The 13800-nt window shown below is 40.9% G+C and overlaps 3 protein-coding genes across 5 annotated transcripts in view; 2 read left to right on the top strand and 1 right to left on the bottom strand.

Annotated features, from left to right (window-relative positions):
* Positions 1–242: 242 nt before the first annotated feature.
* On the bottom strand, positions 243–2381 carry LOC119554934 (peptidyl-prolyl cis-trans isomerase-like 1). The gene is made up of 2 exons (XM_037866044.1): positions 2205–2381; positions 243–2108 (listed from the first exon to the last, which is right to left on the bottom strand). Exons 1-2 carry the CDS (start codon positions 2285–2287, stop codon positions 1661–1663), a joined length of 531 nt encoding a protein of 176 aa, XP_037721972.1. The 5' UTR covers positions 2288–2381; the 3' UTR covers positions 243–1660.
* Positions 379–1790, top strand: LOC119554933 (BLOC-1-related complex subunit 6). Of its 2 annotated transcripts, XM_037866043.1 has the most exons (4): positions 379–851; positions 921–1386; positions 1446–1497; positions 1667–1790. In XM_037866043.1, the coding sequence occupies exons 1-3, from the start codon at positions 458–460 to the stop codon at positions 1489–1491; spliced, it is 906 nt and encodes a 301-aa protein (XP_037721971.1). In that variant the 5' UTR covers positions 379–457; the 3' UTR covers positions 1492–1497; positions 1667–1790. The 2 variants fall into 2 exon arrangements, with proteins under 2 accessions (XP_037721971.1, XP_037721970.1); XM_037866042.1 differs by lacking the exon at positions 1667–1790 and having other exon boundaries at positions 1446–1592.
* Positions 2382–2507: 126 nt separating the features above from the next.
* The window catches only part of LOC119555181 (homeodomain-interacting protein kinase 2), a 41446-nt gene continuing 30153 nt past the window's right edge, over positions 2508–13800 (top strand). Inside the window, exons 1-2 of one of the 2 annotated variants that reach the window (XM_037866431.1) lie at positions 2508–2730; positions 8400–8975. In XM_037866431.1, the coding sequence (XP_037722359.1) occupies positions 8699–8975 (277 nt within the window). In that variant the 5' untranslated portion in view covers positions 2508–2730; positions 8400–8698. Of the gene's footprint in view, positions 2731–6773; positions 6789–8399; positions 8976–13800 lie in introns of those variants that run through there. The other variant, XM_037866432.1, reaches the window with a different exon arrangement.

The following is a 13800-nucleotide window of genomic DNA, read 5'->3' as shown; positions in this document are numbered from 1 at the left end:
CCATGGCCTGGAACTTTGATTGCTTTCAGCAGCGACACAAACCAAGTAACAATAACCAGGGCTGGCAAAGGTTCCTTTTTAAGTTTTAATTAATTATTTTTTAATTTTTTTAAGCAAACATGTATTAATATGAACAAAGTCACTAGAATTAAATTTACAAGAAAAATCAATCTAAACTCCTATATGTCCATTTATTTAGCATGCTTTCTGTTAAGACATCGCTTCTTAAGTAAAAAAAAATATTTAGGTATTAAATTACTTAAATATAATTTATAAATATTTTTCTGCTTAGTTTAATAAAAAGCAATTTAAACCTTGGGAACCAGCAGCTGCGGAACTAGATCTGAACCGGTTCGCTATTGTGTCATCACTGATTTGTTTTGGTTTTTTCCCTGAACTTGGTGGTGTCAAACTTCTTTGTTTTTATCCGAATTGAGGGCCCCAGAAAAAGATCTACATGTCGCACCGCCACCAGGACATCCCCATCCGTCCGCGATACGGGTATGTGGACGAGGAGAGTGGCCAGGGGGAGGGAGCAGCAGGGCGACCCGGATCAGGAGCCACGCCCGCATCCTCCTACACGGAAATCCCATTTTTGGCCCAATATCCGGGAGCAGTGCCCGAGCATGTCCTCCAGGATCTCACGCCCACGGCGGCAGGTCATCCTGTGGTGCCGGGCAAGGGCACAGCAAAAGGACCCAATGGCGAAAGCTACGTGAATCTGGACTCTGGCGAGGATGATGCCGAAGAGGAGGACGATCCTCTGGCGGAGGAGGACAACAGCAACTCGAATAGCAACTCCAAGGACAGCTCAGCGGACATCCAGAGGCACAAAGCGAGGGCGGAGAGCAGTAGGGACCATAAAGCAATCCTTAGTTCTTGACAGGATTACCTAGATTACCTATTTTTCCCGCTTACAGATCTGCCCTACGAACTGGAGGGCGCCAGCGACTCGGATGGCATGCGCCACTTTGTGGCCCACGATTTGGAGGCCAAGCTGCGCGAGGGCGCCCACACGGACTACTCCTCGGAGCACACCACGCCCTCCACTTCCATGGCGGGAGCCCAGGCCTCGGGCAACGGCCTGCTCACCCGAAGATTCCTGCAATCGCGCAACATTCCCGAGGTGGACGGCAGTGTGCTGAGCGACATAGAGCTGGAGGCCCAGTATCTGGCCACCTCGGTGGACAATCTTCTGGAGAACCTAGGCAATCTGCTGCACTCCATCTCCTCCATCACCGCCGACAATGTGGAGGTCCACCGGAATGCGGTCAACAAGCTGACGGACACGCTGGATGCCAACATCAAGTGCCAGTACCAACTGCTGGCAAAGGCGGAGGAGATCACCAAGTCGATGAAGCCCACGGAGCAGCTGGGTCAGCGCATGTAAGTGGGCCAATCCCCGCCAAAACCTCAAGATCTAATGGGCCTCCTCCTTTTCACAGCAGGGAGATCAAGCGGCTGGTGGACATGATGGACAGCACCATGTAGAAGAAGGTACTGCCATCGTGGGATCAAAAAGATCTTGTGTTTCTAGTCATTCCGTAAATACATTTAAGTTAAAAGAAGTTCGGGGAATCTCCTCTAGGAAACTACTACTTGTTCTAGTTCTTTATAATTTCTACATGTCAACGATAAGTTTCTTTCAAGCCCATCTACCTCACAGCTTCTCCACCTTGGCCTTGATGATCCTTAAGGGATCCACCGGACGATCGTTCTTGTCGGTCTCCACCATTCCTATCCGCTTGACCACCTCCATGCCCGTGTAGACCCTTCCGAAGATCGTGTGCTTGCCATCCAACCACTGGGTGGGCGCCAGGGTGATGAAGAACTGGGAACCATTGGTGTCCGGTCCAGAGTTGGCCATCGAGAGGATGCCCGCTCCCGTGTGCTTCAGATCGCCGTGCAGCTCGTCCCCGAACTCCGAGCCGTAGATGGAGGTGCCGCCGCGTCCAGTTCCCGTGGGATCCCCGCCCTGGATCATGAAGTCCCTGATTATCCGGTGGAACACCACGTTGTTGTAGTAGCCCCTTCGCGAGAGCTCGGCGAAATTGCGGCACGTGTTGGGGGCATGTTTCCAGTAGAGCTCCACGGTGATTTCGCCCATGCTGTGGGGCAAGAATATTTGAAATTTGAAAATTTGAAATCATGGCTTAAAGTGCTCTATCGAGTGCACACTGTACATCAAATATTCCCCAACTTACCTCGTTTCCAAAGTGACGAAATGCGGCTGCCAGGCTTTGTCGGGAATTCCGCCCGAGTTGGCTGGATCTGTCAGGGATAGCATTTTATAAATTAATTATTTAAAAGCACGAAACTTAAAACGAAATTAAGTTAAATTTGTTTATGTTTTCTTTCGTCGCCGCTTGCAGTGTGACCAACAAATCTCTACCGACTCTCTGCTACTTGGCAACCCTGAAATCTGGTATATTATTTAATATCCGAGGTATTTTATTAGTTTGGCTTGCTTTTGGTATTATTGATCGATAAAGACTTGGTCACATCCACAGTTGCTGTTCAAAATTTCGACGAAAAAAATCGTGTCGGAAAAATATTTAGCAGACGGAACTTTTCGTCGGGCTCGCGAGAAAAAGAGACACAAGATAGCGTGTTGCGTGTGCGTGAGTGAGACAGCGCGAACAGAGCGAGAGGAACGGAATCATGGCGAGTGTTTTTTTATAATCAAATTTCCATAACTCTTTCCACATTTAATCCTAAATGAAGCTAAAAGTAAGCGAAATATGAAAATAAAATTTCCCCCAGTGCGTCTGTGTGTGTGTGTCCGAGCGTGTTTTTTTTGTTTGCTGTGTTGTGTTTGCTGAGCGAGAGAGAAGAGAAACTCTCGAAAATGAATTGAAAACGATGAACTCAAAGTAGCGCAAAGTGGTGTATGTGTGTGACAGAGAGAGAGGGAGAGAGAGCGAAGATTCGTATGTGTTGGTGAGAAAAACAAAGAGAGAAACAATTTTCAATTGCATTTTTAACTTGTTTTCGCCATGGAATTGTTGCTCTACTTGGGTTTTTCGATTGCTTTTGTTAGCAACAATTTATCTACAGGGTGTTGTGTGCACCAGCCGCAGTCGTTTTTCCTAAACTTTTTCCCTGGGGCGGATTCCATATGGGAAAACTGGATTTTCCCCATTGTTTTTCTCAAAAGCGGCTGCGGGTATCTCCCTCTCTCTCGCTCTTAATTAAGGATTTGGTGTTTTCATTCGCTAGAAATTGAAATATATTATCCCAAACAATTGAACTTGTTATGTTGTGCCCAATATTGTTTATTTATTTACGCCATCAACCATAATACAGATAATATATAAATCTATTTAATTATGCTTTTCTGCTTATTGGAGTTTGATTTTCATTTTAATTTTAATACATTTTTATTGTAACATTTTATTATTAATATGATGTTAATTTTAGCAAAAAAGTAAATATTTGAATGAAAATTAAATTTTGGAAGGGTTACGCACTTATAAAAATATTTCAAAACAAGAATATCGAATAAAAATGGAGCCCATAAATTGTTTAAAATAAATTCTTATCTTTGACTTTAAAATACGAGAATATTCTACAAGTACCCTTAAATTGTTTTGGATTTTCTTCCATTTAAATAGCTTAAAAAAACAATATAAAATATTTTTATAGGTCTGGGGGTTTACTGCGTAAAGTCTGTACTAGCTTAATCATTTAGTAAGTCCAGAATTTTCTGCCGTAAAATTAGTCTATCTGGGGTTAAGGAATTCTTCCACTTTTGGGACTTTATCCCCCCGGGTAATTTTTATTGTTTGGGATTTATTGCCAACTCTTTTGGTATTTATCAAAACAAAAGACCAAAAGCAACTGGCAAGCGGAAATCACTGCCTCCTCTCCTCTTTCTCTTGCTCCTCTCGTTTATCGTCCTGTGACGCTGCGTCATCATAATCATCAGCGTTTGTCGATTCATCAAAGAAACCGCCGCCGGCTACTCCTCTCTCTCTCTCTCTTTCGCTCTCGCAGCAGGAGAGAGCGTGCTCATTCAAGGATACCGAAAGAGCGGGACAGAGAAAAGTCCCCTGTCTCTTTCTTCATTACCCCCGTGGGTTTTTTTTATGTAAATCATTTAAAGGGAAATTGTTGCACAACTTTAACGAGGCGTGGGGGGAGGGGGGCGGTGCTTGTTGGTTACTGCTTGTGGGTTTTCCCGGCTTAGTACCTCCCCCTCCCCCACTCACACTTTGGCAGCTGTCAATTAGAGCTAACAGGGAAAAAAGAAAACTCGAAGCTTCCATATGTTAGGTGTTTCCCTCCCACGATTCACCACCCCCAACAGCTGTTGGAAAGTTTACCAAATGAGATTAACTGGGGAGGGGCTGTGGAGAACCGGGGTTCTAGCAGCTTTATTGGCCTGTAATTGATGCCCAGGCTGCCAACCATATTGCTGATTGAATTGTGGCGTTGTCGCTGCAGGGGGAAAATGGAAAAGGGGTGTAGTCCATCCAGAAGACTGCTGACGTTGCCATTAAACCCAAATCCCAAATCCCGAAACCCGTTTAAACTGCAGCTAATCGAGTCTTCTGTGGGGAAACCCCCGGGGACACAGACTCGTTAAATTCGCCTCCCGCAGAGCAGAATTAAGACCGAACATCTGATTTGAGATTTAACGCTTAAGGCAACATTCCACTACATAATATCTTAATTACTTAAAGGATGGGTATTCATGTTCACCAAATTTACATCTATATTAAAGCGTCCTATAGGAAAATCATAATATTTCAATGAATATCTTGAATGGGGATGTCGAAAATATATAAAAATATCGATATATCGATGGTACTTAAAAAATATTATCATAGCGTTATTATTTGGACCGAAATATCAAATATCGATATTATTTGTAAATGATATTTTGGTCCTTTCTAATGGTTTTCAAAATGCATTATGATATTTTTTTCAAAAACTGAATATCATCTATACGATATTTTTTAAAAATTCGACAACCCTAATCTTGAACCACTGGCGTTATTTTCCTAAGAAAGCAGGCGTTTTCGTCAGTAATTGTTCCCTATTGGATATTTTCCTGCCCAATGCCACTCAATTTTGATGAAATTATTCAGTTCGGCTTGTTGGAAGCCATATGCTTTCTTTTGATCCCTTGCTGGGGAAAACAAAGTTTTCCTAAACCTTTCTTCTAAGAAACTATAAAGGTTCCTTAGCTGAGCTAAAAATATGTTTTACACCCACACAGCCATTTCCATCTTGTTCTATATGTGTGTAATTAAGTCTGCCCACGACGCAAGTTGTGCCTCTGCGTCTCTTTTCACCCGGCGGCTGCCCAACTAAACCACTTTGCCCCATTCGCACATCACAACCCCTTTCTCGACCCACCGCAAAAAAAAGAAACTATTTCGCAAGGTGCCCCTTTGCCGGTTCTTGGCCTCCCTTTTGCGCTTTCTCCGGGCCCTTCCCTCTCTCTTCATGTTTCTGCTGGCGACGCAAATCCTTACGTGTCAAATGGAGCCCCTCACACTTTTAGAGGCGCCCGAGGAGGGACATCCACGTAAGCAACCAGCCATGAGTGAGCTTACCGACTAGGAAATACCCCTTACTGGGGCTTTTTATTTATATTGTAACACTGTACACAGTGATTTCTGTAATATCATTTCATATAATATCTAGTTTCTATGGGCTTTGCCAATATATGATATAGTGATGTCATCTATTGTGTCCCTTGGGTCAAAGTCTGTGAATGTGATGAAACTATAATAATCACAAACAAAACAATCAGCCATGAATGTGCTTACCGACAAGGAAATACCCCTTACTGGGGTTTCTATTTATATTATAATACAATACCCAATGATTTCTGTAATATCATGTAATATAATATCTAGTTTCTAGGGCTTTGCCAATATATGATGAATGGATGAGCTTACCAAAAAGGAAATACCCCTTACTGGGGCTTCTATTTATATTCTAATACAGTACCCAGTGATTTCTGTAATTTCATATCATAGAATATATAGTTTCTAAGGGCTTTGCCAATATACATATGATGAATGAATGAGCTTACCGACAAGGAAATACCCCTTACTGGGGTTTCTATTTATATTCTACCCAGTGATTTCTGTAATCTCATATCATATAATATCTAGTTCCTGAGGGCTTTGCCAATATATGATATATGATATTGTATCCCTTAGGGCGTCAAAGTCTGTGAATGTGATGAAACTATAATAAACACAAAACAGGGTGGGTTAGGGTAGTGCCAAATTCCGACAGTCAAGTCTTAATACCTGGTTTACCACAGATAATTACCAACGGGTTCCATGAAACCCCAGGACATTCCACGGTAGCAAATGAAGGAAAAACCAAAACAACAACCACAGCGAAAGAAAGCAAAAATAATTTCGCGATTCGTCCCCCGGGCAGAGCTTTAAAAAAGTCGCAGATTGAGCGCGGGGAGAAAGGAGAAAGGGGGCGGCAGGAAGTGAGAAACTTAGACCAGAGAAGAGAAGAGAAAAGAAGACGGGGCTTGCGCAGGCGCCTGGAAGAATCCGAAACCGATGCGGAGAAAGAGCGAGAGGCCGGCTCTCTTTTTTCGGCTTTGTGCGGCTCTGTGGCAACAAAGTTTCGGTGCCTCCGGTCCAAAAGTACCTCAATTCTTCGATTCAGAGTCTCCACAAACGGCTTCGCGAGCGGACGTTGCAGCCATCGAAGATTTGGCTGTTGAGGAAGTGCCAGCTACAGAAAGCCAAGTTATACACACATCCCCATGTATCTACGTGTGTAAAAAGCTGCTGCGAAAAAAGGTGCAAAACAAATTAAAATGCATAAATAAACACCGGACTCGCTGTGGCAGGTGTTTGTGGGCCGTGTTCATGTGTGCTTGTGCGGTGAAATATTACGAAAGAAAACCTTTTATGTTTTGCAATTTTCCTGCAAACAAATCAACAAACATAAATATTAATTTTGGTTACACCCAAAATGAGATGATGGACGAAAACATCGACAACAACAACAGCAGGGGAAACTTGTTTTGTGCCCGGTTTCGGATTTCGCTGCCAACGTCGACGTCGTTAACTAAACGCCGTCGTATTAGTCGTTAGTTAGTCGGTGTGTGTAAATTGTTTGCCGATTTGCCGGGTACTTTGAAAGGGTATTATATTTCTAAAAGGCTCATCGCAAATTTCAGCTCAATATATCTTCACTAGTTGGAGAAATTGATTTATTGTATTTTTAGCACTTGGGGGGATGGGAGGGCCCATTTGAAATATTCTCGAATTTCGGTTTTCAATTTTAAATTTCTAGGTAAAACCGTATTCGCTGTAAAATAAATAAAATATGGACTCTTTATAGTTATCAGATTAACAAACTTTGAGAATTTTTTTTTTTTTTTGGTTTTTAAATTATTCACTGGACATTAAACTAATATTTATAACCATAAAATGTACCCTTTTTTTGTATCAATCACTCAAACAATTCTATTAACTCAAAAGCTTTACGTGTTGATATTTTCCTCTAGAAAATATTTACTGGGTATCTTTAGGATACATTTAGTCGGCAGCTGCAACTGAGAAATCCATTCAATAACACTCCCTGTCCCTTTTCCACTCACTGGGCAATCCATTAATAACTTTGGAACCGGCTTTTTGTTTGCTTTAATTTGTTGTTGTTCTCGCAGATGGTAATTTGTTTTCTTTTTTTGGTTTTTTTCTTCTGTTTTTTGGGTTTGGTAACGAAAGTTGCCAATTAGGTTTAATTTTGAGGGTTTCGTAGAATTTTTTAGCAAAGTGCGTAGAAGGGTTTGCTGGTGTGTATCTGTGTGGGCCAGAAGTGCGAGAGTGTGAGTGTTGTTTGTGTACTGGGCCAAGTGCGTAATCTCCAAAATGTTTTTTATTGTCGTTTGTTTTTTTCGTTCTTTTGTGGTTCTCATTTTTCGGCACCAAAAATTTGTTTGTCTTGTTTTTATAGTTTCCTCTCTTTGGCAGCGCTTTTTGCGTAGTTTAAATGCTGAATCAAGTGGAAAAAACATAATAAATTACAGTGGACTCTGGAAATGGGAAATTTGGGTTTTCAAAATAAATAAATTGTTATTTTTTTGTGCCAGCGCTTTATTTAGAAAGCAAAAATAGCTTATTAAATGAAATTCCTTAAAGTATCTAATTTAGTGTCTTGGAAATTAGTATAAACGAGCATTGACTGTTTTTAGAGAGATTATATTATTTTTGTGTGTTTCTTGAACAACATACATACACATTTGAATGGAAATTTTCCAAAAACTAATTAAAATAAAAATCTATTTCTGCGGGGCAGGTGTGCGAGTGTTTGTATGTTATTTTGGGTACGTGATTTATGGTGAATTTTATTCAAATACAATATAATCACATACTAATGGTCAAATTCACTCTTTCTACTTTCAGATTCTCTTTTAATTTGGCATAAATTGTATTTGTCTTGAAAAAAGTATATTATTGTAAATATATCCTCTTCGTATAAAATTTTACTCAGAAATAAATCTTAAAATATTGAAATTAAATTGAAATTTCAAAGAGGTTACTCGAAACTCGCCCTTGATTACCACGTTTTGTACAAACATAGTTTGTAAGGAGCCGGAAAAGGCGGAGCGGAACCCAAAAAACAACACCCAAATGCAAGGGCAGGCCAACTGAGTGCGAGGGAGACAGCCGACGACCAAGCCAGAGCGGGATAGCATGCGCCAATGAAAACGTCCCACCAGCCGAAAGCGTCCGATTTCGTTGACTACGCCGTTGCCGGGGGCGGGGGATCCGGATTCTGTCCGGGATTAGGAGCGGGAATATCATCGAGGGCGGCGTCCTTCTACGGCGATCTAACGGTAACGGCAACTGCGGACGGGACGCGTCAACAGCAGCAGCAACACCCGCTGAGGCAACCTGCAACATCGACCTCGTCGGCAGCAGCAACACCGCCATCATCGCTAACTGCAGCAGCAGCCAGCAAGCGGAAACGTCAGACAGGTGAGTTTTTAAGCTTATTAGGGTAACACCAGTGTTTTGAAATCAATTAAAGAGGTGTCTAAAAGTATTCAATGAAGAAAGAAATGTCCTGTTTTGGATCATATTAAAATTTGTGCACACTTTTAGACACCCTTTCAAGGTACTTGATAACTCTAGGGCTTCCTTTGGATTGGTTTTATCAATCAAAATCGATTAAGAATTCGATTAAAACTCGATTAAAATTCGATTAAATAATACTTTTAGACACTCTTACAAGGTATTTAAAAACTAGGGCTTTCTTTGAATTGGATTTATCAATTAAAAATTCGATTAAGTTCCGATTAAATAATATCAACATGCAATTATATCAGAACCATTATTCGAATTAAAGTTCCAGGCGTTTTGAGTTGATGATTACTATAATTACAGGGACTTTAAAAAGGAATAAAACAATTTATAAATAGTTTAACTTTTTATAAACGGTATGACGCAATTTAGAAGTATCGGTTTTTGGCAATCGATTAATATTCGATTAAATAATATCAACATGCAATTATATCAGAACAGTTATTCGAATTAAAGATTTGTTTGTTAGAGGTAACTATTATTTGAAAAGGAATAACCCTATTTATGATTAGTTTAACTTTTTATAAACGATATGACGCAATTTAGATTTATCGGTTTTTGGTAATCGTTTTAATTGAGATCAGATATCAAAAGTTATCGTGCCACTTCTTGCCAGGCTCTGTTTATTTTTGTGCAGCTATAAGGGTGAATCACGGACTGTTTGCGAATTCAATTTCCCCCGTTTGATTGCACCTTTCCGTAGTTGATAGCACCAATCGATTATTGTGACAATCGCTTGATTTGCTGAGTTATCGTTATCACACACGCGCTGTGGGCAAATACTCTGTTGTTATTAAATACTAGGCGCAATATTTATTATTATTGGTTGCCGTGCCATATTTCTGCTTCTTCTGGGGCCTCTTATCACCCGATTTCTCTCACCGCCTCCCCTTTTTCATTGTTGATAATCACAATAGACGCCATGGCAACATTTTTATTTAATTTTTTTGGTGAGAACGAGGTTCACATGGTTTTGTCGTTGTTTTGTATTTTTGGGTTTGTGGACATTCCCAGACTTTGTTCTGTATCGTTTTCATACTCTTTCACGCCATCTGCTACTACGTTTGCATGCTCGAACATGTCTGTCTGTCCTGGCGTTTGAAGAAATTCCCTCCCATAATCCCTCTAAAATTTTTGTTGATACTGCTTTTGGTCTCCTCTGCAGCTCGACTGCCTTACTTTATTCGCATTTTCTACGGGCTTTATGACTACCATGAAGTATTGTTTGATGTCTCACAAGGTCCCTTCGTATTTCCCCGGCTCATTGAAAATTCCAGCGGACGCAATTACCACCCCAATTGTCTCCCAATCTAAGTTTTCGCGTTTGAGCTGCTCCGCCTCTTTACTTGACTGTATTTCTTTCGGTTTATTTATTTTTCGCTTATTGCGACTTATAAAAATATTTCAGTTGTTGTTTGCTGTTCCCATTCGCCCTGTTCGCTTGTTGTCGTCATCAGAGTGTGGCTGGAATATGGAATATTTTGTATTATTTTCTTTTTCGGTAATTTTTCCCCCCATATTTTTTTCCGTTTCCTTCTGCGAATTGTTTATCTGGTTTTGTTTGGCTTGCCACTAATCGAGATAATACTTTTAAATATTTTTTTTACATTTTTGTTGGGTTTTTATCGGGGGTTTTTGATAAGGAAATGTGGTTCTTTTATTTCTGGTTTGTTGGCTAGAATATTTTGGCAAAAGATACATACATACATGTATGTACATAGCTCGTTTTTGGTATATCAACATGTTGATTTCCCGGCTGTCATTGGCTAGTTATTTATTTCTGTTATCTTATCAGTTGGAAAAGTTGGTAATTAATTTCTGGCTTAGATAGTGGAGAATATCCATGATATTGGCGTAAACAAGGTTTAGGAAGCTTTGGCGGTGAGCTGTTGTTAGGAAAACAAACAAAAGGTAATCTAAGGTAATTTAGGGTAAATTTTAATTCGATATGGGACCTTGGTATAACTTTCTTATAAAGTAGGTGAAAATCTCCGTGATTTCGAGTTCAGCTTTCTTCTCCCAGCGTGCATTTCCCACCTCGTGTCTTTTCATTCTGCCCTAATTAACTTCTCGCTCAGCATTCTCGACTTCCTCTGCGGTTTATCCGCATATTTCTTTTTCTACTGCCTGTCTGTCGATCAGCGGCATCAAAAAATTTCCGCTTACTTTGTTGCCTTTTCCATACTGCCAGCTGTACGTATACTTTCGCCCATAAATCTCCGTCGGTTGCTAATAATTTTAGCTGACTGTGAGCCCTAACCCCGCAGAAGATTTCCTCGCCGCCTTTTCTCCTGGGGATCACGTTGAGTTTGAGTGGGTGAAAGGAGCTTAGGCAGCTGTGCACCCAGCCCAGTCTTCAGGTCTCCTATTTCTGCTCTCTCCCCCTTTCTCCGTCCTTCTGCGCCAGTGTAGGCGTTCTTCTCCTCGCAATTTCACCCGGCACACACAGATACACACCAACACTTGCATATAACCGGTGCGCCTTGTCTGCTCTCCTTTGCTTTTGAATTTCCTAGGGGTATTTCTGATTTCTCCATAACGATGGTACAAAAAATTAATAATAATAATAAATCGTTTAGGAGTCTATAAAAGATTAATGTTTTCCATAAGTCTCATTAGCCATTAGTTGGGTTCAATTGTAATCATTGTTTCCTGAAAACATTAAAATCCTTATAAAGAGAACCCCTTTTTATTGTATATATGATCCAATATAATAAAGAAATCTTTATAGATTTGGAATTTTAACCATAAGGGTATTTAAAGCAGTGGGCTACTTACCATTTGCCTTGCTACTGTTCTCATTTGTTCTGCTTCTTCATTTGGGCATCTTTAATAACGAGAGTCTTTCACTTTGCTCGCTTTTCACTGCTGCAGCCTGATACCGTTATACTATACTCTAGAGATGACATCGTGAGTGTGATAAGTTAATGTGGGGTAATCACAACAGAACAATGTATGGAAAACCAGTAGCACCCGGTCCTAAAAAGTTGCCTGGATGGGCTGAGAACAATCTCCTGAGCAGGTTCCACAACAGTCTGGGTTCCCAAAAACAAACAGGTTCCATTTGTCGAACGTGTCCAAAACGAACTCCTAAAGGGAAATTGGTACACGCGTGCATCTCTCATTAAAACACAGACGGCTCCCTATTCTCCGCCCGCCTTTCTTCTGGGCCCCCCTTTCTTCTCTGCCCCCTCTGCTCTCTTCTCTAGCTACTTGGTTATGTGATACGTTAATGGCGTCTGTGTGTGCGTGCCTTTCGCTGTTCCCTTTTGCGACACAGAAAATAAAGCCAAAAGCAGCGAAGGTTTCTTCAAAGACATTCTACCAAGCCCACGCATCAGAAGCCCCAGAGAGCGACAGAGAAGGGTATATATAGGTATAGGGGGGGATAGAGCGAGTCGGGGTTATGGGGGAACGAGAGGGCAAAGCTCACATGTCAATCAGTCCCTTTCTGACACGTTCTGCGTTTGTTTTTCTCTCTGCTGTCGAGAGAAGTTCAATTTAGTTTCAAATGAATTTTTCATGTTTTTCTCAGCTTTAAAACTCAGATGATTCTTGTGGATTTCCTTTTCAAATTCCACTAGGGCTTAGACATAATCCCGTGGTTAAAGCTGTTTAAATTATAAGTAATATAATACACAGGGAGAAATATCCAAGAACATTGTTCTTGAATTCAGAACATTCGTTCTTAAAAACAGTATAATTACATTTTGGTACCAAAGTTCTCAATATTAGAACGAAATGGTGAGAAGAGAAAAGTTAAATTGAGTTTATTTAACAATAAAGTATAAGTATACACTACTGACTGGGCTAATAGTTATACCCGTTACTCGTAGAGTAAAAGGGTATACATACTAGATTCGTCGGAAAGTATGTAACAGGCAGAAGGAAGCGTTTCCGACCCCATAAAGTATATATATTCTTGATCAGGATCACTAGCCGAGTCGATCTAGCCATGTCCGTCTGTCCGTCTGTCCGTATGAACGCTGAGATCTCGAAAACTATAAGAGCTACAATACTGGGATTTGGCATGCAGATTCCTGCGCAGCGCAAGTTTATTTCAAAAGAGTGCCACGCCCACTCTAACGCCCACAAACCGCCCAAAACTGTGGATCCTACAGTTTTGATGCTAGAATAAAAATTTTAACTGAAATGTATTGTTCTCATCAATACCTACCGATTGACCCAAAAAAAAGTTCGCCACGCCCACTACAACGCCCACAAACCGCCCACAAACTTCAAAAAATCGTAAATATGAACGCGGATATCTCGGAAAATATCAAAGATAGAGAAACGGGATTTCAGATTTAAATTCCGTAGGCTTAAGCGCAGCGCAAGTTTGTTACGCGAATATTCCACGCCCACTCTGACGCCCACAAACCGCCCAAATCTGTGGCGCCCACAATTTTTATGCTAGATAAAAAATGTTAACTGAAATGTATTGGTCTCGTCAATACCTATCGATTGATCTAAAAAAAGTTTGCCACGCCCACTCTAACGCCCACAACGCTTAAATCTGTCTACCGCCGGTAGGTGGCGCATTTGCTGCTTGCATATCTCCATTTTCCTTTGGTCCCTTTAGCTGAGTATCGGGTATCTGATAGTCGAGGTACTCGACTATAGCGTTCTTCCTTGTTTTTTTTGGTGAGATATACTGTACAATTCAACTTGATTCGAGCAAAATAAAAACATTTTTAATTTAAAAATGTCGTTCTATTTT

The sequence above is a fragment of the Drosophila subpulchrella genome, chromosome 3L (genome assembly GCF_014743375.2).
Source record: "Drosophila subpulchrella strain 33 F10 #4 breed RU33 chromosome 3L, RU_Dsub_v1.1 Primary Assembly, whole genome shotgun sequence".
NCBI lineage: Eukaryota > Metazoa > Arthropoda > Insecta > Diptera > Drosophilidae > Drosophila > Drosophila subpulchrella.
This window is presented reverse-complemented; position numbering and strand designations above follow the sequence as displayed.